Source organism: Leuresthes tenuis, unplaced genomic scaffold, assembly GCF_036924035.1.
Source record: "Leuresthes tenuis unplaced genomic scaffold, fLeuTen1.0.hap1 SCAF_19, whole genome shotgun sequence".
NCBI lineage: Eukaryota > Metazoa > Chordata > Actinopteri > Atheriniformes > Atherinopsidae > Leuresthes > Leuresthes tenuis.
Window position 1 is genome coordinate 15449865 of NW_027325373.1, and position 26505 is coordinate 15476369.

Consider the following 26505-nt stretch of genomic DNA (forward strand, 5'->3'; position numbering starts at 1 on the left):
GTTTGTACCTGCTGAGATTAATGTAACACTTGTTTTCATTCATAACTACTTTGCCTGAAACTAATCAAATCAGAGCTGCTGTGTCACTATTTGGTGCTTGATTAACCTTTGGGCTATGTTAAATGTGGACCCAGTCTGAAAGAGATGTTTAACTTGTTCGGATATTTTTTTTGCTTCCCTTAAGTCTTTGTTGAATTGCATAAAAAGATCAGCAGATGAGTAGAAAAGCTGATGTTTTGCATTGGTGATTTACTAATGATAGAGAGACATAGAGAGACATTCGCTATGTTAAACCAGATGTCCAGATTTTTAAAAAATGGAATTAAGAGTGTCATTATTATTATTTTTTTTTATCTTTCTTCCCTTCATTTGAGCAGGAGGAGACAGAGAGCGAATGACAGCCAACCATGAGACCTACCTTCTTATGGCCAGCACCCAGAATGACATGGAGGATTGGGTGAAGACGATCCGGAGGGTCATCTGGGCGCCTTTTGGTGGAGGTCAGTATAAACACAAGCATGACTTTGATTAGCCTGTTAACTTTTGATTGAAAAGACCAGTTTAAGGTCAATGTGAGTGACTTTTCCAGTTTCCAGTAACAGCGCTAGAGGATGGGTAGGTGTTTGTGTTTATTTTGCTTGCGAGTTTTCGAGAGTAAGGCCCCACGCTGATTCATAATGTATGTGCATAGACTGTGTTTAACGGAGGACTGAAAGTACAAAGCAGCCTTGTGCAATGCACAGCCTAGATCCATATTGTGGTGGTTGATTTGATAGAAGTAATCTGAGTGTACAATAATGGGTTTTGGTCACAATTGCAAATCAGGCATGAAGAGTTTGCTTTGTAACGTTTTTTATGACATATGACTGGTTTTACCTTTAAAAGAAACACATTTACCGCTAGGTTTTGCCCAAAATAGCCGCATTTGCATGTCTGATGGCTGTTCCACATTTGCCTAATTTGCACCACAACGAAAAGGTCCCGGTTCATACAAATGTTTGACCAAAAACAAATTGGTTCGAGAAGTTAAAACCCTGGTCCCAAGGTGGAAGCAAAAATAACCACTGTTTAGGTGTCAACCAACCCAGTCTCAATGGAGTTAAAAAGACAGAATGTGGTCCCGAGAAACAAGCTGAGAAACCAACCAGAGCTAATTTGCTAGAAAAGCAGTCACATGGCATCGTGCCACATGTTGCAGGTTGACACCATGACATCCACAACAACTCAGCTTGAATCTCAACTCATGTATTATGTCATCACCCTGCATTTCTGTCTTTCCTTTCCAGTCTGCCTGTTCTAGCTCATAAAAAAAGAAAATAATGAATATGTTTTTATATTAGTTACGTTGTCAAATAAACCAGGCAATGGTAATGTAGTAGCCATCAATAAAGCTGAACAACATGATGTTCTAATTGTTCTCATGAAGTTGTTGAGTTAGTGTACCGATCACTCGGGCTCCCACTGTGGCTTGTGACTGTCCTGGCTGACAGTGGCCTACTTTGTGTATGAGCAGGGCACAAGTGCAGTATTTGGAACCAGACGGGCAGCTTAGGCAGCTTTCATTGACAAAGCCAATAGATGAGGCAGAGCCGGCCCCTCTGTTTTCAGTGTAGGGAGTTTGACATCTATTGCAGTTGACTGCTCTTCAAAAGGACGGGCCATTTGTCAAAGATGCCGCAGGAACGGTGGCTCCATGTTGGAGCGGAGCTGGGCTTTCCCTGTCTCAGTCACACATTTATATGTATAGAGAGCGCTCACATCAGCCTTTTACATTTGCAGTAGCAGCAGTGATTAACTGAGCCCTGACTGGCTCATCAAGGGTCATGAAATGTGATGGAAAATTCTGTTTAGAGAGTGACAGAGAGAGAGGTAGCACCCAAATGAAAGTCATGTTGTGCTGGATACTTTCTATGACGTTGCACTGATTACTGACCAGCCCGAAGAAACCGGGGAGTGCGAAGACAGACCTTTGTGACATGTGCAGCTGTGGCTTCTCCATCTGGATCCTTGGAGATTTATTTCATGGTAAATACCAGTTGTTTGTTTGTAGCTGGGGAATCAGTTTATTCAATTGGACGTAGAAGATTAGAAAGACCTTTCTAAACCCAGTCTTCATTTTAGAACTCTACAGCATTCCATTTCCAGGCCATATTTTACATAGATCAAATATGAGATTTCCCTGATTGCTCTGCTGAATTTAGGTGATTGTCACTGCAGTGTAAAGCAACATTTTCACCCAAGACAACCTCAGCTGTCTTACGATACCGTTAATGTTTAGTTAATGTTTTTTTTTATAAAATATGTTGTTTTGGTTGTACGCTTGAACTCTCAACACCAGAAGCGAGCTCAAGAAAAACTCTGCAAATCAGAACTGAGAGGTGGGAATTTGTTTTTTTTTTTTAATATAGATTTTGCACTTTTATGGAACATCATTGTTTCTGAAAGAATTTGACTCAGCCTTGTCAAGTCAGGTCAAATTGTCACTGTTTTTCTCCAGTTCTGCTGTGTGGCACTTGCCACAAAGCTTAAAGGTATTGAAAGAATCCACAGACAGATCTGAAGGATGACCAGTAGCATTTAAATAAAATGAAATATATGGAGATACTAGGCTTCCACCCAGGGCTGTGCTTTTAGTGCAGAACCTCAGTTATTTTTAATTGGGAAAATGTAAATTTACCTAATCTGCATCAGCAGATATCAATTATTTATCATGTGTACATGGGTGTCAAGGTTCAAATAACATTAATATTCATACTAGTCTAATGCAGTCCAATATCTGATTAAGTGTGTTCATCCCATAACGTTGTGAGAATCAATCCTCTTAAGTTGTGTTTATCACGTAAAATCATAAGGTACCAACTAAATTCAATTCAGTTTTATTTAAGTGGCGCCGAATCACAACAAATGTCATCTCAAGGTACTTCAAAGATACAACCCAATTCAAGCTTATTACAGTCCAATTCACTGTAATACAGTCATAATCCAATCAATTCCAAATTAGTCCAAACTGAATATACAAACATGATGCATTGTTTAAAAAAAAAAGACTGATATGTAGATTACAGCTCTCATTTGAAGAATGTTTATCCAACTACATCATGCACACGCAAAAGTAATCAAAGAAACAGACTAAAGAAAGGGAGAAATGAGGCTCTGTGTGTGGAGCCCAGGTGTTTTTGGAGGTCCTGTTGTGGTGCAACATGTCCAATGGGAACAGAAAACATGCATAAAAGCACATGCACACACTGCATAAGCTGGTGCGCACACACTGTTACATGTGACCCCGGAGAGCATTCCTACACTCATGACTAGAACGTCTGGAGGGATGACCTCATTTTCATTCAGTCAGTTTTTCTCATTTGCTCCTTTTGTGCGCTTTACATGAGACACTTGGAGCTATAATTCACTTTTCACTTTTGGAAAATGGACACTCTGCTGCAAGTTTCTCTTCAAGTCCTTTTTCTTTTAGGAATTTGTGACTGCTCTTTTGTTTTATTTGGATTGCTGTGAAGATTTAAGTGTAATGGGTGCAAGTCTTCTGCACAGCTTCTCTTCAAGGCGCTTTTTTCAACAAAGGTTGTTTTGATGAGAGATGGAGATGAAAACAGTTTGACTGACCTGCTACCAAATATATGCCTAACTTTTATTTCAGCTGTGCTGTTTTCTTTCTGTCCTCGGTGCAAAAAGACTGTTATTTGGAAGATGCTTGTATACAGACACTTTAAATTCTACACCTCTGGAGTGTTATCTTATCAAAAATGTATTAACAGACATCTCTTCCATAAGCTCACTAGATGTGTGATTTTCAAGAGAGGTGAGTATGACAACATTCCATGATATTGTTAATTTAAAAAATGATCTCCATGTATCTAATAGAGCTGTTTTTAAAGCATCGGTTAGCTTGAAAACTCTGATTGGATGTCACGCACCAATACACCTGTAAGAAGAAAAGTGTCTCAGTCACAACTGCAGTGTCCACATTAGGTCAAGTTGTTTTTAAGCTTTATTGTATTGTGTGAAATGCTGTCAAGTGCACGCAGACCCTGATAAGCTTGGCCTAATTCAGTCACCGTACCTTATCGTACCATGTGTATGAATGTGTGTGAGTAGCCTCTGTCTGGATCTGGAAACCGGAAAAGTATGCAGATCTGAATTTCTCAGGCAGGCGGCCTTAATCCTCTCTTGCGTCGCATCCACATGAGATGGCAGCAAATGGAAATCGGCTTCAGACAAAAGGCGAGAGGTGCTCAGCAGGAAGTTAGAGATTTGATCATCAGACTAAGCCTATGTATGTGTGCGCGCATATTTTTTGCTTGGTCTGTCTGGACAACCTTAGCAGAATAAATCCTTTTTAAACAGATTGATAAAACTACTCTCTTTTATGTTGATTTAGCAGTTCATCTTAGGCGTTTGTTTTGTTTCAGAATTGTCTCTTTTACATTTTTTCTAAATTATTCAGCTAAATAATTTAGCTGAGACCCATAGTGCACTGATCCGCTATAAAGTTTAAACCACCTGCTCTGGACACAGGGTCTCTGATGGTGTCCTGTACTAACTTCCATCACAGTATTGGAAGTGGATCCTTTGCTTCTTGTGGATTTGTGTTAGAGCACACTTGGATCAGGCTTTTTCTTTCTCCTCCAGGACATGCTTGATCACATTGGGATTAGGCAGAATTGGAAGCTGGGCCCCACCGTCTTGTGTTGTTTCTCATATTCCTCTTGCTTTTCATGATCAGTTTGTGGTGCAGCAAAGCACCTTGTCTGTGTGTGTGTGTGTGCCAGTTGTGCCAAGATAAAAGCCTTATGGATACATTTTTAAATGTATATATTGTTCAATTCTGCTGTTATCTGGAATGAACATTAATCTTCACTCCATCATTAAACGTTTTGTCATGTGTTGCAGGGATCTTTGGTCAGAAGTTGGAGGAGACTGTGCGGTATGAGCGCCGATTTGGGAACAAGCTTGCCCCTATGCTGGTCGAGCAGTGTGTGGATTTCATTCGGCAGTGGGGCCTTCGGGAAGAGGGTCTATTCCGGCTGCCAGGACAAGCCAACCTGGTCAAAGAGCTGCAGGATGCCTTTGACTGCGGAGAGAAACCATCTTTTGATAGGTAAGGAAATAAATTGATCATCCTGATTATACATACTGATACTGCACTTTTACTGATACTGCATGGATGCTCCTGTTGAGCTTCAACTCTAGTTGCATCTTTTTAAAGAGACTTAGATGACATAGCTTTCCGTTACCTGACTGCACTGGCAGCTTGCATTATTCAGCAAATACATTAAGAAGGATACACTGTGACAAACCAAGGAACATTAGGGAAATTAAACATACGTCTGGCCCCGTATTTGAACATTTTCTGTTATTTCCGCATAATACATAATGAAGCATATATTGTTTCATACATCAGTCAATACATAGAAAACATAGAACAATGAATATGTTTTCCTTTTGATTTTAATGTCAGTTTGCATACATTTCTTTCTTCTTGAGGATACATGGGTGTGCAACCTGTCTGTACCAATCTTTCTTGACTGTTGGTGTTCTTACTGTGAACCAATAGATGAGCAGATTGCTGTAAAGAGCTATTATTATGATTGAATACCCACGCTAGTAAACAGAGGTTACAGTCTTCCTTCATGTTGTGTGTGTGCTCAGAGACCAAACACTTTTTTTCTTTCTTTCTTTTTTTTTTCTTGATTTGACATTCCTCCCTCCATAACTCAAGTTGACAGAGAAATACATGAATGATGGAACACCCCACCCCTCCATCTAATCTGAAGTCTATAAATAAAACCTGGCCAGGACTGTCTGAATTCAGGCTGTAAATCAACAACTCGCCACTTCCCATAACCATGGAGTATAAAATCTCACTTAGTGCAACCTTAATGTCAGCTGCACATTTCTTCCTTCCTCGATCTGCTTTGCGGTGGCAGTACCTCCACCCTCCTCTTCGTCTATCAGTGTTTGTTTCAAACTGCCCTTCACCTTTCCGATTCCCTCATTAGCCCTTATAACCCCCTGCTTGTCTCACCAGCTGCTCCCTCTTGGTTCATTACTATCTCTATCTCCATGTTGGAAATAATTTCGTCTTTCGGTACATCTACAGAGCTGCCCGAACGCTGGTGTTGTTCATCCTCTCAGATATTATGATTCTTTTTAACCTTTCTATTCTTTTGTCCCAAATTCTTGCCTTTAATTGTCCTCATTCTCTCACACACAGCTCTCTTGTGAGTCCTGCAGTAACTCGTTTGAAACCATGGATTTTGGGGCATGTTTCATTAGACTAAAATATAGAACTAAAATCAATCATTCATTTTAGGAAGAATGAATATTAGTTGTTGTTTTTTTTTTTCCAAATTAAGTCTATGTGATTTTTTTTTTTTTATTGCATATTTGCATAAATGTAAATAAATTACTGTGTATTGGCTGTTTGTAGATAAACTTGTTATTTAGCAACTTTTTCAGAAGTTACAATGTCCTTTACAACATAATACAATAAGATAAATAAAGACGTTATGACAATAAAACAGACGATAAAGATATTGTAAAAAAAACTTTCTCACAAATCCTACCTGCTGCAGTATTTTAAATATAAGACTGGAGGCAGTAGGTTGGCACAGCATAAAGCCTCACCATGCTTAGACAACTGTGTCTCCACAGTCTGTAACAGTGAATCGTCTGGCTGCACAGATATTCTCGTATAAGTGGGAAAAAAATGCTGTAACCTGATTGGATTTCATTTAACCAGTCACAATCGGGTCCATGCCCCAGCATGTCACGATGGTACCCCTGCAAAGTAGAGTAGACACTGTTTTGTTAGAACATGCAAGAACGTCCCTGTTAGAAAGCAAATGTTGTAAAACATATTTTCTTTACAGCTTTGCAGCCAGTTTTTGAAAGAAACCAAGTTTGCTTGCAAGATTGCTTGCAAGATTGCCAAAATCTTCTTCAAAATTAGTCATTTTTGGTATTTACTGTATAGCTTGAAAGATGCGGTTTCATGTTTCAAATGGTATTTAGAAAGATTGTAGCATGCGAGGGGTATAAAGGGCAGGCGAACACCAGTTAAAATGAATAGCCTTTCTGCAGGCTTATCCAGGTAGACTGCATTTGCACTAGGACTGAAAACAATACTTACTGTAAAACAGTGAATTGTCACTACAAAGTTTGCGCCTTTGTTCGTTCTTCATTTAGATTATATTTAAGCTTTTTGCTTTCACTAGATGTAGCCTTATTTTGAGTTCCCCTGAGTACCTTAATGCCATTTTCCATGATAAATGATAACCTCAGCCTCTCCCCACTGATGTCATTGTCTTGTCTCTGTCTACAGTAACACAGACGTGCACACAGTAGCCTCTCTACTGAAGCTGTACCTCAGAGAGCTGCCAGAGCCCGTCATCCCTTTCCAAAAGTATGAAGAGTTCTTAGCCTCCGCCAAGCTCCTCGGCAAAGATGACGAAATGGTGAGAAATAGGACATGAAGTGTTCCATTTTTTTTCCTCAAAAAATTCCTGTCACACACTTCATCCCTATTCGCAAATATCTGCTGGGTTCAACTTGTATGTCAACCAGAGTTGGCATTAAATAGCCCCCACATAAGTCTTGGTCTAATCTGGTCTCCCGCCGCCCAGCCATCCCCGCTCTGCTTTGCCGTTTCCCCACACAATGACTTGGTTGTGCCTGTCTCAATTTCTAACATGAAAAGGATTTCTTTCTCAACATAAGGCACAGTCCACAGCAGGGGTCAGTCGTAAGCTGCCTCAAAGTGTCCAAAACATTTATCCCTTCATTAGCCTTTGAGAAGTTTGTAGATTCTGTTTTTATGCATATGTTTCTGTACAAAGGAGAGCTTCCTCCTTTTTTTAAGCCTGCACCGTCTTTGAAGTGAAGAGGGAACCAATGTTTTTTGGAGTTTTTTTTGGGGGGGGGGGGTCATCATTGGATTGCTGCTATTTTGTTTTTTTTGTAATCCTTTTGAGACCACTTCAAATTCAGTATTACGTACTTTAAATGCATGCGTTAAAGAATTTGTCACATTTGTTTTGATAAGCTTTTAAATTTTTTTTTAATCTGGGTGATTTTTATTTGAAATTTTGCAGAATTGGTAAAAATAAAAAAAAATACCATTTTTGTCAGGATATTCCAGTCAAAATCTGCTTATAAAGACGTAATATACTTCCTCAGGTTATAAACACACCTTTTGCACCCAATCCTCAAGAACAGCTGTCAATAAGGTAGCACACATCCTTTTTTGACGGATGATTGATCTTTTAATGAGCTTGTTTTGGTCTACAGAAAACATATATTCCTTTCCAAAAAAGATAATAGATAATGGGCCTGGTTTATGGGAGATATGTTGTTGTTTTATTTCAGATATTGTTATCATTGACACTACAATTTCAAGCTTGCATGTTTTATCTACAGGGTATGAAGGAGCTACGAAGGCTTGTAGAAAGTCTACCTCCAGTGAACTACAACCTCCTCAAGTACATCTGCAGGTATTGGTTACTTGTTAAGGTGGATGCAGTTCAAATTGTGACCAATGGTGATTAGTAAAAAGTTTCTATTTAATTTTTTGCAGATTTCTTGATGAAGTCCAGTCCTATTCAGGAGTGAATAAAATGAGCGTCCAGAACTTGGCCACAGTCTTTGGGCCAAACATCTTGAGGCCAAAGATTGAGGATCCAGTAACAATTATGGAAGGTTGGTGTTTAAAAGCATTGCATTTATTTAATTTTGTGTAATATTTTTTTTTTCCTGTGCTGACAATATTGTACATTTTCATTTGTCAGGAACTGTCCTGGTCCAGCAGCTCATGGCTTTTCTGATTGGCCGCCATGATGTGCTATTCCCCAAAGATGAAGACAGCCCGACAGCACTTGAACTTGCCAACAACAATGTTGAACTGCCGCGGCGACAAGCCGCCACAACTACCTCTGCCATCACAACAGTGTCTCAAAACGCCGAGAACAACAACACACATGTGATGCGGCAGTGTGTTTGGGAAGCACCCGAGTCTCCTTCACACCGCCAACACGTAGACAACAGCGGCTCCCCGCGATCTGGAAGCCCACGCAATGTTGCCACAGGACGCTTTGACATCACGCGCAGTCCACCACTGACTGTGAAAAAGAACCCAGCCTTCAGTAAAGGTAGCGGGATCGTTACGAACGGCTCCTTCAGCTCCTCACCCTCGTCAGATCCCTCTCCTGATAAGGGACAGACTCTGACAGGAAGTGGGAGTTTACCAGTGCGTCGTAGTGGGGCGCTCAAAGGCCCAGGCACAAAAATGGGCACCGGCAGCATGACGAGTGGCGGGAGCCCCGCAGGGAATGGAACTAGCATTGTACGAATGGGAATTTTGGGTTCTGATGTAGTCACAGGGAGTCTAAACGGTCGTAATGGTCTTTGGGTACAAAATGGATGTGTCACGCTTCGGGAGAACAGCAAAACACGTGACTGCTCCCAAGGGGAGCCAACAGCCAATCAGAATCGTCTGTCCACATATGATAATGTCCAGTTAAACCATCAGAACCTGCTACAGCAGAACCAGATCACCAACATATGCCTCAACACCAGCAGTGAGGACAAGCAGAGCGTGGACAGTGCCACCTGGTCCACTTCTTCCTGTGAAATCTCTCTCCCTGATAACTCCACTTCCTGTCGCTCCTCCACCACCACCTGCCCGGAGCAGGATTTCTATGGAGGCCACTATGAGGACTTGGATGGACCAGCACAGGAGAGTGAGCCTCTCCAGTCCGGTGGTGGAGGAGATGGAGGTGGCAGAAACAGCAACAGAGAAGGAGGTGGAGATGGAGCAGGAGGAAGCAGTCGGGGCAGCAGCAATAGTGATACAAGTGAGGGTTTCACTGTAGGCAATGGACCAGGCACCCACAGTGCTCTGCACAGTCTTGTGGCCAGTCTTAAACAGGAGATGCACAAGCAGAAGACTGAGTATGAGGCCAGGATTAAAAGGTAGGGATGCACATCTGATAACAGAAGGGTTGTAAATACCTGGGGGATGTTTGATTTATAGTAAATGTTTATCAATGTTTCTAATTAATGCCGGTTCTTTAGATCTATTCTAAGATGTAATCTTTTTTGGCTAAATTTAGGAAGTATTTTAGTTCAGAAACCACAAACTTATTTCACTCTTTTTAGTTGACAGTGCATTCATTTCCAACATCCATTTTCCTTGGAGGAGGGCATTCGTTTTTCCCTAACCAATCTCTAGAAACCAATGTATCTGACAGCATCCATGTCATTTTTCAAGTTGATATAGATTTGTAGCCTATCCAATATTCCTGCTGGCACTATATAAATGGAGCAGAGTTGAGTAGTCATTAAATTGCTATGCTTTTGCTGTCTGTCATGACCCTATGTGAGTCGCGTTAGTGTCTTTTAAATGCTCTTATCTCACATTAATCTGATGGGGGCTGTTGGAGGGCAACAGATACCTCTTTACAACAAACTGAAGAGGAAGTGTAACGCTGGCGACAGAGTAAACTGCTTAGTTTCCTAATTGTATTTGGTACATTCAGGAATTGAAGAACTTTAAATGATATACACATCTGCTGTCATCAGTTATTAATTAGGTGGGTCACCTATCACTGGTTGAATGATGTGGGAAAATGAAGTAAGGCAGCGCTTATTTAAAGCACAGCATCATCTTCTCTAGAAATACCTCAAAAGCTTTTTTTTTATATTAAGTCATAACAAATTTAAAACTAAAATCTCCTCCTTTTGCAAGAAATAACCTATCGTGTCTCATTTTACCTTTTTGTTCTAATAGCCCGTTTGTCTCTGTTTAATTTCTTAACCATCCAAAAAATGTTTTTTTACACAAGAAATTAACAAAAGCATGATTCAGTTTGGTGCAGTTTGGGATCACCTTGGTTCATCTGATTAAGATTTACGTGATAGGTCCAAGATGTGAACTAATATGGGTTTAGCACCTGTACATTTTGGTTGTTTGGATTAAACTGAGAAGCTCAAACGTGCCCTTAAACTGTTACTAAACTGCTGAGCACAATAGATGAACTGTTGTTGTTACCACCTTGTTTTCTGCTCTTAGACGCATTAGACTCTCCTAATCCTGTATGACGCTCATTTGCAGCTTGGAGCAACGTAACCTGGAGCTGGAGACGGAGATGGTGAGCCTCCACGAGGAGCTGGATCAAGAGAGGAAGAAGTACACCATGGCAGAAATCAAGCTGCGCAACGCTGAGCGTGCCAAGGATGACGCAGAGCGGCGAAACCAGATGCTACAAAAGGAGATGGAACAATTTTTCTCCACATTCAGTGACCTCACTGCAACTGGCAACGCCACAGCCACCGACCCCCGCAGGCCAGACCGCAACAACACCATCTGGATACAGTGAAGGAAGCCTGAGAAGTGCCAGTGAAGACTGGAACTGCTTTAAATATGATGTGAACTTTCAAAGGACTTAAAATAGGAATTGGCTGCTGATTGAAGGAGTTGGCAAGTTAATGGCATGTATTAATTTAGGAAATAGGAGGTATAAGGCTAATGAAAGCCACCTGTACGTACATATATGGATCTATATATGTAGACTTCACCTGGAGTGATGTCAGAGTGACTTTATCTGTATATATCATTATTTAAACAGCTCATGGACACCCTAGTCTTCTTGGAAACCAGAGTGGTGCTCATTCATCTGACTGGGGAGTGGAAAGGAAGAATTCACTACAGTCTGTGAGGACATACGGTACTACTTTAAGTTAGCTCCTTGGGCGAGATAGATGGGTGGGAAGGCAAAATGTGAAAAGAAAAGAAAAATGACACCAACCTTGAACCTGGATGCAAAGAAGAAGAAAAAAACATGCCAAACTCCTCACAAATTTGATTGATTTTAAACATCTAACCAAAAACATAATGTTAGTGCTTCGTGTAATTCTGTATGTGCTCATGTACATAGTGGGAAACGATGCAGAAAAACGCTGGTATATGTTTGTAAAGAGAAATGAAAGTCATACTTAAATGTTAATGATATTTAAACAAAATTATCAATGTGTGATATTTTATATTAAGATATTTCCTTGCACTTGTATGCCTCTTTAGCCTCCGCAAGTTGGTACTGAATGTTTTGTCAATTAATGTGCGTACAATTTTAGATTGGAGAGTATGCTGTATATGTGCCTGTGCTTCTGTGCTGTTACATTTACTCATGACCAAAAAACAGAGCCTGTTCTGTAAATATTTTATAGATTGCTGTAGACACTACTTGTTAGTCTGCACTGTGGTTTGACTGATATTCTGATGGATATGGCACGAATGCTGATGCTGACTGAAGTTTTTTTAGCTTGTTTTAAAAAAAAAAAAATCCATTTTAAGTCTTGCACAATGGGTCATTGGTATAACTCCCAGAATAAGAGAAAAAAAAACATTTAGAGGCTTGAATTTAGAATTAAGGTGACAAATCTGACCATTTATATTCGGACAAATGTAGCTTTTATCATGAATGCTCTCGGAAATTCCAGTAACCCAGCGCAGAATAAGAAGCCGCAGCTAAATTTTTACCAACTCAGAGCTGTGTTTAACTGTGAAAATTAAATTGGAGCATTAAATTTGTCTACACTGAGGACACTAACAGCCCAGCTGCAAGATACAGTAGCAAGGGGTGCATGCATGATGGTGCATGAGTCCACGTCGGTCAGTGTACAACAACTGAATGTCTGTTTAGTGACTTTGTATTCATGTGGTGTATTTATGTAGCCTTAAACCAAATGTCTACACACAGTTTGGATTTACTATTGGGTACAAAACAGGACACATCTGAGACCAGACCGGGTCTGGACATCTGTCGGAGGTTCATGGTGTGCATGTGCACGGACCTGCGGCGGGCTGCATCTCCGCTGGAGATAAACTCCTGTTTAAAACCTGCTGCTGGTCATTGCAGGACATCTGGAATGTGCACGTGGAGGAGGAAAAAAAGTGCCTGGACAACCAAAGAAGGGAGAGGAGCCTCTGCTTCTCATTTTAAAGCCCTTCAGCGGGAAATAATAGGCTTAAGCCAAGCTGACAGTGTCACTTCCTTCTGTGAATTCCACACAAAAGAGTAGATTATGAACAGAGGGAAAGGTGAGAGGACTGGGATAGTGAAATATTTTCAAGACATGATACTTGATACTCAATGGAACCTTAAAGAGACATGACAATATGATTAAAGATGCATTTTCATTTGTGTCTTCTTTGTTATTTCACTTTTGAGATATTTATTTCAAGGGTGCAGTTGTTTGTATGCTCGCACAACACCAGTGACCAAAAAATAATTTTACAAAAGCTCAGTATTCCCTTGACAGTCTTAATGGAGATTAGAGCCATCAAACATGAGGCAATTTTGTCATGTTTTATGATTTTGTTGTAGATGCTGAGAGGGCCATAAATGCCTGGCCAGAGATTTAAAATGGCCGGGTAATGCTTTTACTGTATGACTCTCTTCAACAGGGGCTGTAGTGGAGCTTTTCTACAGATTCGAGGATGCTCCTGATGGCTCTTTTTCTTGGTCTGTGAACTCCCATCAGGATTATTTAGCTCTCAAATCTCTATCCCTTACTCTCAAAACCTGATACATCTATCTGAGAATGTTCAAAGTGAGGGATGAGAATTCAATTCGATTCAAGTTTGTGTTGCATGAATTCATCACTAAAATAAATCCTGAAGGATAAAATTTGCCTTAAAACTTATGCACACATTGTATATCATCCGCTAAGAATGAAAACATCAGGGCACTTGCATTCATTCTGCACTATCAGGCCACAATCTTTACTCAGTCTGAGTAGAGCAACAACATTTAGATGAGGCGCCAGAAACTGGATTAGAGTCTGTGTAGGTGGGACAGTGACAGCAGCAGCTTCCTAATGACATAAAAGCCAGAAACATATGTAATACCTGTGTGGAGCACAGAAAAGAAACACCGACTAGTCCAAGATCAAAGGTTTTGTTTATTTTCAATCACATACATATACTATTTGTACATACACAGTTCCTTTAAAATGTCGTGTTTACAGTAACAGCTTTCAGTATTTTTTTTCCTTTTTCATTTAGCATTTGTTTTGACTTTTACTTGAAACGCTATAGGCTGAAGCTTTGAGATCAGCGTGAAACAGATACAGTTCCTTTTTTTTTTTTTTCTTTTTTTTTTTCCAACCTGACAATGTCAAAAGAATGGTTCATTAAAACAGCACGGAGTAAAAGAAATGAGAGAGGAGTCAGAAAAGAACCAAAGAACAACATCACCTGATTCAGATGAGTTATGCAGGGTTTCAGTCGTCATAGAGTTCCACATTTAAGACTGAACATCTTAGCATCACCTGACCCTTGCAGTAGCTTGCCTCCCTGTCTGAGTGCAACAAAATGTTTATTGCATTGTTGGATTATTATTATTTACAATATAACTTGAGAGAAAGATGTGAAAACCAATAAGCTGGGGATCACTAGTACTGAGTCCAAAGATTTTAAAGTACAAGACATATCCTAAAGTGTGACATGTAGTCATTTTTTCTTATTGGCAATAGTATTATGGCTAAAAGTCAGTCACTTTCAAATTACAAATAAATGGCTGAAAGACAATTTTTACTCATCCTGAATACACAAGAGATCACTTTAAGATCTTCTTGACAAAACTTAAGAGCAGGATTGATAGTTGACCTTTTCTTAATTCAGTGGTTAATGTGACTGAACATCAAAAAACACATGAACAACTTCCAAACACACAACTGTGATGACTTTCCTTCAACATTCTTAAAAGCAGTCGCACAAAAGTCTTAAGTACATGTATTGTAAAGAAATTTGTACAGATGCCTGATCACACTTTCAGATTAACAGTTAACAGTGCTGGTTAATCTTAAACACACACACACTGATGAGCAGAGCTGCAATGACATGCTTAATTGTGAAACCATTCATTTCTACATTCAGTGCTGACAACCCAGCTATTTGTGTGTTAGAATCCTCTACTCCAGGCGCATTAACCAGGATCAGAAGCACCTTTTATCACAAAATAATTGTCTGAAGGGATGTCCTCGTAAAAAGATCAACAGTTCACATTCAGAAAAGGGAAGAAAAACAAAAAAAGACATTAATATGTGTCAATATTTCTATTCAGTGACCAGGAACGTGTTAAGATACGGAAAAAAGAGCGTGGTCTCATGATTTAAAATGCCCTGTAGAAAAACTGCAACACCACCATGTGTATTTGTAGTGTAGGAGCCGATTCAAGTTCTGGACCCCCTTGTGAGAAATTCATCTGAACATTTTAAAAACACAAAGAATTTCAAAGTTGCACCCTGTTTTTGAAAGATTGCCCGGGCCAGACCCTGAACAGAAAGCCAAGCTAGCCGTAGCTTATTCTGGAGACGCCAACCTCAGACACCCTCTTAGCTCTGTGATGATACTGTTAGTCTGTGTGTGGTTCCTGTTCAGTGCATGAGCTGCAGGCTGAAAGAGTGTTAACAAAGGAGCTCTTGGAGGTCTATGATTTGTGGAGGACCATGAAAAAGTGTAAATGTATTCTGCTTCAGCAGCTGGACTACAGCTGGACTATTAAACTGAGATAAATATATGAATTGTCTGTCTTAAAAGTGCTGTCTCCTCCTAACCTTCATGTTCAGCGGACACACGAGTAAGCTAGAAATATAGTGATAGTCACAGAAATGCTTGAAATAGTTTTAATGTTATACTAACACACAGATGTTCATATGCATTTCAATAAGTGTACGCAATTCATCATAAATTGTGTAACGTGAAAACAATTACTCAAGTAAACTTTTGAAAATTTAACTTCTTAACCAGTGACTATAGACCTACTAAACCTGCCTTAAAACATCAAATATGGCAGTGGAAATCAACATAGTGTAAATTCTTTCCTTCCTTCTTTTCTTCCTCATTTCCCTTACAAATGAGGATGCAAAATATACACAACTTATTTTACACAATCAATTTATGCCAAATTCCCAAACCAAAAGTGGTTAGATGTTTCAGCTCAACTGTGGTCTATCATCATGCCTCATCTTCCCAGACTTTAAAAACTCACGATCAACCCATTAAAAAAAAAACCTGCAATCAACCTTGCACATTCACAGATACTACAGCTAAATATTGTGAGTGAGATAGGAAAGATGTGGGCCAACCTATGTTTTGGGAACAATAAAGTTTTCTCTGATTCCAGTCTTCTGAACACACTGTACATACTTTTTTCTAATTCAAACGCAGCTCACACAGTTCACTGTTTGCTGTGAGAGGGATCATACACTGTATCTGTGATGCCTTGCACTGCAAACAGTGCACGCAAGTAAGATAAATCTGCTCAGAGAATAGTACAGAGTAGTTTTGGAGAAATCACATCCAAACAACACATGAAATGTGATATTTCTTGAGCTAAAGAATCAGAGAAAAATAATGTTTTTAAACTAAACTTGCCTGGTTGGGGATTTTTTTGGGATAGCTTTAAGGCAGAGGGAGAAGAAGCAGAGGAAAAAATACAAAAGATAATAGAATTTCTGCAACTGCATGCTTCAGTCCAAAAGGCACTTGCCATATTCAGGTTCCATCTATCAAAATAAATAAATACAGCCATCCAGCTAAGAAATCAAATTGACTGTTTGTGTTGTGTGTAGTGAAAGGATGCATGAGTTGAGTGAACAAGAAGTCCTTGCTACAAAGTTAACACTCCTCACTGGCCTTTAAACTCCCCACTGTATCATTTGTGTGTCGTTCAAAACGTGTTTAAAGTGTCAAATAAATAGTAGAAGTCTGTTTGTGGTCATACCACAGTGAATTATAATCACCTCCTTTGCCTCTGAGGGGTTAAAGGTACACAATGAGTAGAGGTGTGTGGAGGAACCGCTCATACACTACTCAGAAAACAGACTGATTTTGGGAAGTCTTTTTCTGAGTGTACTGACCCTTTAAGTCCAGAACTTAAGCATGATATTAAAATCTTTTTGGCTTACCCAACACACTTACACGCTCAAATGTTCTACTGTGACCAGATGCCATCCGTGTCTGGAGTTGAGTTAGTTTACAATGTACATAAACAAAAGTCTCTATACAGACTCTTTTGAGCATACAGTGAGATTAGCGCTGTTTAAATCTAATCATGCAGGACTACAGCAATAGGCAGGGGCAACCCAGGAGGAGAGCGGTGATGTGGCAAGGTGTGCACTAGTCAGTAAAAAAAAAAACTAAAAAAAACTAAAAAAACTCCCAGTGTACTGGCCGTCAGTCCCGTTCTGTCTGCCCTTCAGCTGTACAGAATTACAGTATTTACATGAAGCACAGGGAGCGCCACTGTGGGTGAGAGCGACTACACGTCCCTGCAGACTTACCACATAAAAACAGGCAACCTTACATTTGAGTTTGAGTTGAGTGAAGGTGAGGGTGTTTCAGACAAAGCCTAAAGGTTTAAGATGCAGGAAATATCCTTAAATAAGGGTTGAATACAGAAAGAGGGGGAAGTTTGTTCTTAGCAGTAGTAATGAGCACAATATCAGCCCACCTTGCCACAATGATTGGTGCATAAATGCTTTTGGAAGGAATCGGGAGACCAGCAGCCAGCCAATATGCACTTTTCAGGAGATGCGAGTTTAAGCACTTGGTCATTTTGTTTGGATGCCATATACAAGATATGTGGGGTCATATAAGCAAAGCAACTAGAGGATCATTAACATTGATCTCAGCTCATTTACCTCAGTTTAAATACCATTGCTGTTTTTGAATGACAATGCACAGGATTTAAATGTCATCATTTCAGTTTCTGTGTTTCCATAGCTTATATTTTTGTTCAGAATATATTAATTTTGATCTTAACTCTTTTTTTTTTCTTTTTTTGATTCTTTTTTTTTTTTTTTATATATCCATTTTTTATAGGTCATATCAGTTGGGTTCTTCACCTTCGGAAAAACATGGGGTTGCGCAGGCAGGCGGCTAGTCACCTGCAACACCCCAAGGGTCCCGCAGAGGTCTCCAGGCTGCTGTCAGTGTCTGAGGCCAGGGTCTGGTCGGTAGACATGGAGGAGATGTCGTTGATGGAGGAGGAGGGAGGGAGGCTCTCGCTGCTGTTCACGGCTGCACCTGTGCTACGGAAATCAACAGCAGCGGGGGGTTACAACGTAAAAGAGTCCTAACAGGGGCAGATATACAGCCAGATATATTTTGCAAGCGTACACTGAGGGGAGAATTGAGACACCAACAACATTAACAACAGAAGAGGGGCACAGTCACAATCACAGTGTGTCTAGAATGAGACAAAGGTGATTAAGATTTGGGTGCAGTGAGTTCCACACGAAAGATCTTTAAAGGCTGCAGTATTGCAGCAATGAATGCGCAGGAGATGTCATTTTTTACAAGCTACCAAGTGGCTATTTGATAGTTGTGTATTTAATCATAGGCTCATAGATTTGTATGACTTATGTCTATATAAAAACATCACTTATTCAATCGTATACTATCACTAGTCATGGTGGTTGGTTTGGAAGTCGTTTATATAGTCTTTTTTTCATTTTGACCTTGTTTTGAAGTCAGAGTTAAATGGAATCAGCAGTAAACTTTCTGGGACTTCATCAAATAACTTAATGCCTTCTGCTAAGCTGCCATTTCACCATTAACAATGAATCAGAGGTCAAATTAAGGAGATTCAGGAGAGAACATTGTTTACATGGACAAATTACTAAAAAAAAAAAAACTAAAAAAACATTGTATCACTGTGTGTTTTTAATGCTTTTACACATTTGTGCAAAAGGAAAGCCTCTCCTCACAGCAACTTCTGTTCAGCAGTTCTGTATCAAAGCTGAGTTTCTACTCTGTCTATCAGCATGAAGAGAGGAATTCATTGCCATCCCCAATCACAAACCTTTATCTAACTATTTTCTCCTTTGCCAGCCATGACAAGAGATTTCAGAGCAGCACAGCTGAAAGAAACAGCCCAAATACAGTGATTTTATACTTTGCTTTGCTTTACTTTTCATGTTGGAAGCAACTGCTAAAAGGTTTTTAAGCTAAAACTAAATAAAACCAAAGACAAAGCAGGTTTAGTGGGCCACATCCCTGCAGTTATAGTTAGCCATCTTCACTTGTTGGTTGACTTATATACAAAACTAGTACACATCTTGTATCATCATAACTCTGATTAGGGAAACTCAGTGTGAAATACACAGCGTCACACAATAGTGATGATAGCAATGAAAAGAATCTGATGAAAGAATATCTCCATAAACTGTATTAAAGATATAATGTATAATGCCAACACACACAGGTTCAGACTGAGGCATCATGTGTGCTCTCAGGTCCTCTGCTTTCCTCCTGCAGCTGTGAAACGCTGCCATCTGCAGCTCCTGCACTGCGTCTGATGTACATCAGACACTACAGACAAGCCCATCCTCTTAATTACAAGTGGACAAAGGGATGAAAAAGGATGGAGGTCGTTAATTTGAAAGAGACAGAAAAAAGAGAGGACAAAGAAGACCTGAAAAAAGTTGTTGCTTTACAAGTTGAAAATCATCTCATGTACAATGTTTTCCACTGTAATATGCCAGCCTGTGAGATGCAAAAAGCATTTAAAAAGTGTTAAAATGATGAGACATTAATACTGGTTTTAAGTTCAGCTAACAGAAGCAGAAGGCTCACAAGCTTTCAAGTAGAAGATTTGAACAAAAGAGATACTGTAAAAGAGAATTTATTTGCATGTTGGCAGCGCCTTTGTTTTCTTTGTAGCAATTACTTCTATAATCAGCAGATGCTGCTGTCCTCAATAATAAGCCACTTTTAACTTGAGTTGTTGTGGAGTCTGGATGATCTGCTAAGTGTGTTAACATGAGTTATTACTGCCACTCTGTGGCAGATCACGAGCACAGCGCTTTGGGTGTTTACAGAGAGTAGCCGGAAATGTCAGCTGCAACTGACAAATTACCTTTCCAGGAACCACAGAACCCAAACCTTAAATAACGACGTGTTATATGCACATACACGGTCATACACAACATTTGCTATCAAATATTCTGTGACAGGAAGCAATTTTAGCAGATACACATTAGCTTCTTACAGTGTTATTGAACAAATAGACCAAAATAACACCATTGAACTAAACGACATTTAACTTGAGATGCAAGCAACACAGACACATGGTCAACAGCACAATGGGTTTCTCTATTTACAAGGGACAACTCCAGTAAGGTTATAGTAGATTCACTTACAGAGCGATTAGGCTTATGCACTGAGAGTACCTGAAGGTGAAGGTTGTCCCTTCACAACGCCATTCTTCGTTCTCTCCTCAAAGTTCATCACCTCTTTGTAGATAAGTTCTGGCAAAGTGCAAAAAAGTCAGTAAGACAAACCAAAGTGGCAAAAATATACTTTATATAATCGGTACCAGCTGCTACAAGTAGTACAGGACAAGTGGGAGAACACAGTACTTCATGTATCATGTTTTCTAATAACACCGCCAACTCACACACTTTTGATGACTCCCTATTAACATACTTTGTAAGGATAAGCAACTCTTACCTTTCCATTCATCAATGGAGTGTTCTCGTTCATCCAGCTGTTTATCGTAGATCTGAGGTGGAGGCTAAAGTGAAGCGAGAGCACAGGCCATTTTAGAAACATTTTAGATAACAGCAAAGACAAAACCATCATGAGGTAGAGTATGCTCACCAAAAAAGTTTTCAATACAAGACAAAATTAGATCATCATTAATCAGAATTCTCTATATTGAGATCTTGATCAATTTGTAAAGATATAGGGATGAAAAACCCTCTGAAAGCAAAGGGAATATTCGATGAAATATCTAAAGAATATTATATTATTATATTAGAAAAATGTATTCTTTTATGATCTCATGCAACCACTGTTGTGGCGAATGCAATTATATCCATCAACACGCACACAGGTGGGTAATATTAAATAAGAACAATTAATGAGATACATAATTAATGAAAATGAGATTTTCAGCATAAACTGAAAATTCTCAAAAGGATCCACATAATTTATCCAGAATAAAGGAAATTAAGCTATTTTTTGTGTGTGTATGTGTGTGTAAGGACCCAACTGGAAGATACAATTATTTGGTGCATTGTCTTTCTCCCATATGATTGCCATTTCATCAACTAGGACACAGGTATGCTATCTGGCACCCAGTCAGTCCTTCTTATCGCTCATTCAAAGCGATCCTGACTCAGACTCTAACACCATAATCATCCGCTCCCTCTCACTGCATCCATAAATCTCTGTGATATAACCTTGGGGGGACCGTTACAGGTCAGCTTTGAGCGGTCACAACAGGACAGATTTTGTGGAAATGACACAGTGGCTACACCTTCTTTTTCATCCACTTCTGTAGTCTCTCAACATTTATATGACATTTACACCTTCTCCTTCTTATACTTATCATCCCTTTTGATTTTAACACATCTTCAAAGCTGGAGGGAGTCTTCAAGGACTGCTGAACCAAAAGTGTCTAAACATCATCTGTCATTTACCCTCTTTCTTCAACAGTTTTCTTCAAAGCAGGGGGAGGGGGGGTTTGTTATTTACCATGGATATTTGGATGAGATCTCTGGCCTTCATCAGCATGAGGTGACATTAGAGAAGGGAAAAACAGCAAAGAAATTTGTTGAAATGCCATTCACAGCCATGTTATACATACCACATCATTAAAACCATGAACAACCAGACAACTCGACAAGTGCAAAGTCATGACATCTGCTCAGAATTACTGTAGAACGAATTACAAATGCTATCAAAAACCTGCTGGTTGCAGTATTTCACACAGCAGAAGTTACACTAGAATCCATCAATTTGTCATGCACTTAATAGTATGTGGCTGCAAGTGGTATCCGTACAACTACATCAAGCTGCAGATGGCTGTTTCCCAATCTTGGTGTCACCTCATTCTAATGAGGCCTAGGTGAAGGCATTAGACTTCACCAAACAAACCAGAAACACCACCGATCTGACTCTACAAGACAGAACAATGCACTAATATACAAAAACTCTAGGTTACTTCACTAAATGCAAATATATTTTAGCTTTGAGCTAAAAAATAAAACTATAAGTGAAAGAAGAATGCAAATGAGATGGGAGCAAAGATCTCAAACACCCTCATAAATGCAGCATTTTGTTATTCAAGTTTTTGTTATAAGAAAAATAAAATGATGTGGGAGTCATCATCTTTATATACAGAGTGAGACTCAGTGCTAAACAATCAAACAGGAGGACAGGACTGAGCTTGGACAAGTAGTTGATACACAGTGCCGCCTACTTACCGCCTCCACCTCAGCTGGATCGTACCACACGTTGATGTAGGGGTGCTGTAAGGCCTCGTCCACTGATATCCGTTTAGCAGGGTCGATGATCAGCATCTTAGACAGCAGGTCTCTTGCTTGGCTTGCTGTGGTTTGAAAGACACAAAACAATGACGTCCAGTTGATTTCATATGAAAATAATATAATATTTTATGCCACTAATATACAAAAGGAAAAACTGAGGCACAATCATTAAGAAAAGGAGGTGGAGAAAGAGGAGACAGGGAGAAATGGCAGGGATTAAAGGGGATAATTAAACCAAATGTGGCTGAAAACTAAGAAACAGTACACGGTTCATAAAAATGAGAGTATATATCATATAAAAACACATGGAGAAAACCTAAAATATATACATAGTCATGTAATAATAAGTAAAACGTTTTACATCATATACTTCCAGTGTAATAAGTTAAAGTTCTGGTATAAGACTTTGTATTGTGAGTGAAAACACAGTACATAACAACTCATAGGTTTCAAGGAATAAAAAAGGCAGTTTTATAGATAACACTGACAACCTTATATATATAATCTTGTGATGCTGACTAACTGTCCAAAAATAGCTGCAATTAATCCCGTATTATCTTTTTGTGTTATGTCATGTCATGCCACCATAAGTTTTGGATTAGTGCTACTTGCACCTTGTAGCTGTACTTTAGTAGATCATCTCCACCATAGTTCTGCTGTCTTATTTGGCTTAAAACCATCAAAATGTGCCCACATTTGATTAGTTTTTCTCCGTAATATCCAGCTAAAGGCTGTAAGCAGGCCCAGTTACAACTTTGTTTCCTAAACCTCAGATTTTGCTCCTAAATATCTCTATCACTATGTATTGCTTTAATACACTGTTAATATAAAGCCTTGCAGGCTTTAAACCTTTTTCACTTTAGATTTTTAACTGTTGATTGGATAAAAAAAGACGTGGGACGAGATCATTTTAACTCAATAGGGACTTTTTTTTCAGTAATAGGCATTCAGATTAGCTGATGCTGACAAATATTGATAAATACATCAGCAAAAAATTTTTTTTCTAAATGATCTGCTCCCACAGGCATTTTTCTAAATGTACTTTAATGTGTAAAAAGCACAGTATTATTTTAAACATTTGAAATCAGCACATAAAAACACAGTCACCAGACATTCATTTGGGATATCTCTCTTCAGGCCATCTTGGACTGATCTGAAATTGAGTTGAAACCACATACCACTCCTCTCCTACCCACTCTGACCTTCACTATAAATACTGTAGCTCCACAGCAACTAAAAACGGAAGAAACTCAACTGAGAAAGGTGGGATGCAAACGAGCTGAGTGCAGTCTGTCAATGTGTTTAGTCAAAGACAGAAAATGCCAAATATATAAAATTATTCTTCCATTTCTCTAAAATTATTGCAGTTATTCCACCTAACCTGTACTCTGTACTCCCACCTCTCCTACAGCAGTGTCTGTCTTTTTCTCCTCCAACAGTTAAAACTAAATAAAGCCTGTTTTCCTCTTGTCTGACTCAGTTCCTGCCTGAAACAGTAGAAAACAAAGAGGAGCACTTCAACTGGCACTCACACCTTCCCACTCTGTCTCTCTGGGTGCATTTCCTTTAACATCCTCACTCCAGCAGTGCTCAGCTTGAACGCAAAAATGAATCACAAGGATTTTATCAGTTGAGAGCTTTTGTTGTAGGAACACACTGACAGAAAAGTTTATTCAATCACATGACTTTTTTTCACTTCTTTTTAATTTTTTCACTTCCAAACTGAGACGGTAGAAAAGGACGATGCGTTAGGCATGTATTCACGCAAAAGCAGTGGAGTGAATTCAGCTTTCAGAGTGGGGTTCACATATTTCAGACTAATGAGGCTGATCAAAGATGTAGAATAAAATAAAAGAGAGATCATTAAACTAAATTGAAAACAAAAAGGTTCTCATAAGCATTTCACTGCAGATTGATAAAAGCGTCTAAAATACAGCACATGTATGACTTTGTTATGTAATACCACAGGTTCTCACCTTTGAGTTTGTTGTGCTCAGAGTCAGCAGGGAAAAGGCAGTCAGGGAAGAGCTTGGGAAAGGTGAGGCCTGCGTACTTTGGCCGGTTCTCAACGTAGTTTCTCACTGTGGGCTGGAGCTTCTTCATGAACTCAGGTGAGGGTGTGCCCAGCTGCTCAATCACCTTGTTCCACTGGTCAATGTCTGGTGTGGCAGGTCAAGGTTAAGAGAAACACACCTGGAATATGTGGCATCCTGTCAGCCTGCATGCCTAAGAGCCCACTACCATTGTGCAATGTTACTCAATTCATTTTGTATTTAATTTTTGACACATTTTGATAAAACTTATAGTAATGGTTTCCATACGAATAATCTAAGGCAAAATAATTCATTACAGGATGACATATTACATTTGAGAAATGTAAAAGGTTACATTATCAAGATGAAAAAGAAACAAACAAAACCACATGTTCCACACTCTGGAAAACCCAATGATATCAGAAAGTCTCTGATGAAATTGTCTATCAAAAAAGTGTATTTTTTCTTTGCAATTCACCAGTAAATATAACTTTTCCTTTGTATGAAGTCATTGTTGGACTTCTCTTGAAAGTAGGAAATGAGTTCAAAGAAGGGCAGAGTTGATGATGACCCTGCTAATGAGAATATGAGTTTTGTTTGACTGAGACATCGAGTATACAAGTGTGCACAGAGCTGACTATTTTTTGCAAAATTGTGGGGCATGCCTAATTTTATTTCAATTTTCTGTGGATAACAAAATTTCCCACCTTTCTGCTCAAAGCACTGCAAGTAACCCCGCCCCTATGCATGTTCTCGCACAGGGCGCCAGTTGAGGCAGTTCACTGCCAAGGCCACCAGAGACCCCTATTCCTTCATTTTATTGGAACACCTCATGCTTCCACCTCTGTTTAGTGTCCACTGCACATTGCTTATGATCAACTCAGTGCTCAGAAAGGCTCATTTTTCATTCACTTAGGCTCTTATCCAAGGCTCTTCAGCAAGAGGTTGGATTCACTCAGACAGCTTGAGGTGTTTTTCCTCACTGTGTCAGTGCCAAGAAGCATAATGCTCCATTGTGTTTGGAGCGCTTCACATTTTGAAATGCTTTCTCGCCAAAATGCACCAGAGTTTAAATATGAAACAGAATGAGGAGGTGGCAGAGGGTTGGAAGGATACGGTCAGTCCCTGGGAACAGCACAGTTCCTCTTATCACCTCTCCAAAGATGCAGCCGACTGACCACATGTCCACTGGGATCACACACACAAACACATATAGGCACATGCACAAACACACATGTCATGTTTCTGGCCATGATGAAAGTACATTATGTCCAAGAACTGCTAAATGTTTGCCGGCTAGTCGCTAGATGTATCTCTGCTGATCAGTGCCATGCAAGCTGCTTAAGGTTAGTAGAGTTCACATTTCTGCTTAAAACAGCTTCCTGCTGCCACTGAAAACAATGTTATGAGGATTAGACAAGTAGGCAACGGAGTGAAAGAAGAAACTCTATGAAGCTCTATGAAGTCAAAGGCAGTTGATTATGGCAATGACTCACTGTCATTACATCAGGAGTCATCTCCTTCACATTGCATTCACATTGTAATTTAATACAATGTGTAAAAATGTGAAAAATGTGTAAAAATGTGTAAAAATGTGTTCTACTCTTATTTCCTCAGTTAGTGTCCATTTGTTTCTTATTAGTTGCTAAATTTGTTTTAATCTTGACTTCTGCAGTATCACAATGTAAGAATTCTCCTCCTTTTTCCCTCTTCTAAAATGATTTACATTGTTTACCTTGAGATCCTCATTCCTTAGATAACTTGTAACTGCATAGCATTGAAATATCTTTGTACAAGGTTCGTGATTGGATTTCAAGCACATATCTTATGCTTATTCCATAATATATCATATCATATTATATGGAGTTTTGCCTCTTTACTTCTGTGTGCTGCATTGCTACTTTGCCTATGTAAAATATTCTCATCAAAGGGATTATTCTGTACCTCAGAGGATACTGCTCCTGAGCTTCCTGAAATGCCTTGTCATCATCTGCAATAAATACTTTTACTTGATTCAATCAATATACACCACTGCTGGCGTTTACGTCAGAAATAGAATCCTTCATTAACACTAACTTAATTAACTAAAGTCATTTAATATAATAGGAGTGTTACCGTT

At 39.4% G+C, this 26505-nt stretch overlaps 2 protein-coding genes across 12 annotated transcripts in view; one reads left to right on the plus strand and one right to left on the minus strand.

Moving 5' to 3' along the window:
- Positions 1 to 13210, plus strand: part of arhgap24 (Rho GTPase activating protein 24) — a 67267-nt gene extending 54057 nt beyond the window's left edge. For all 4 annotated transcript variants that reach the window (XM_072371712.1, XM_072371714.1, XM_072371713.1 and 1 more), the window contains 7 exons: positions 378 to 500; positions 4906 to 5113; positions 7340 to 7472; positions 8434 to 8507; positions 8591 to 8712; positions 8802 to 9984; positions 11126 to 13210. In XM_072371712.1, coding sequence (XP_072227813.1) covers positions 378 to 500; positions 4906 to 5113; positions 7340 to 7472; positions 8434 to 8507; positions 8591 to 8712; positions 8802 to 9984; positions 11126 to 11390 — 2108 coding nt within the window. In that variant the 3' untranslated portion in view covers positions 11391 to 13210. The remainder of the gene's footprint in view (positions 1 to 377; positions 501 to 4905; positions 5114 to 7339; positions 7473 to 8433; positions 8508 to 8590; positions 8713 to 8801; positions 9985 to 11125) is intronic.
- Positions 13211 to 13956: 746 nt separating this feature from the next.
- The window catches only part of mapk10 (mitogen-activated protein kinase 10), a 40268-nt gene continuing 27719 nt past the window's right edge, over positions 13957 to 26505 (minus strand). For 4 of the 8 annotated variants that reach the window (XM_072371716.1, XM_072371720.1, XM_072371719.1 and 1 more), the window contains exons 9-14: positions 24330 to 24512; positions 22291 to 22415; positions 21560 to 21586; positions 20531 to 20594; positions 20251 to 20328; positions 13957 to 18103 (exon numbers count right to left, since the gene is read on the minus strand). In XM_072371716.1, coding sequence (XP_072227817.1) covers positions 17961 to 18103; positions 20251 to 20328; positions 20531 to 20594; positions 21560 to 21586; positions 22291 to 22415; positions 24330 to 24512 — 620 coding nt within the window. In that variant the 3' untranslated portion in view covers positions 13957 to 17960. Of the gene's footprint in view, positions 18109 to 20220; positions 20329 to 20530; positions 20595 to 21559; positions 21587 to 22290; positions 22416 to 24329; positions 24513 to 26505 lie in introns of all 8 variants that reach the window. The other 4 variants (XM_072371723.1, XM_072371721.1, XM_072371722.1 and 1 more) reach the window with 4 other exon arrangements.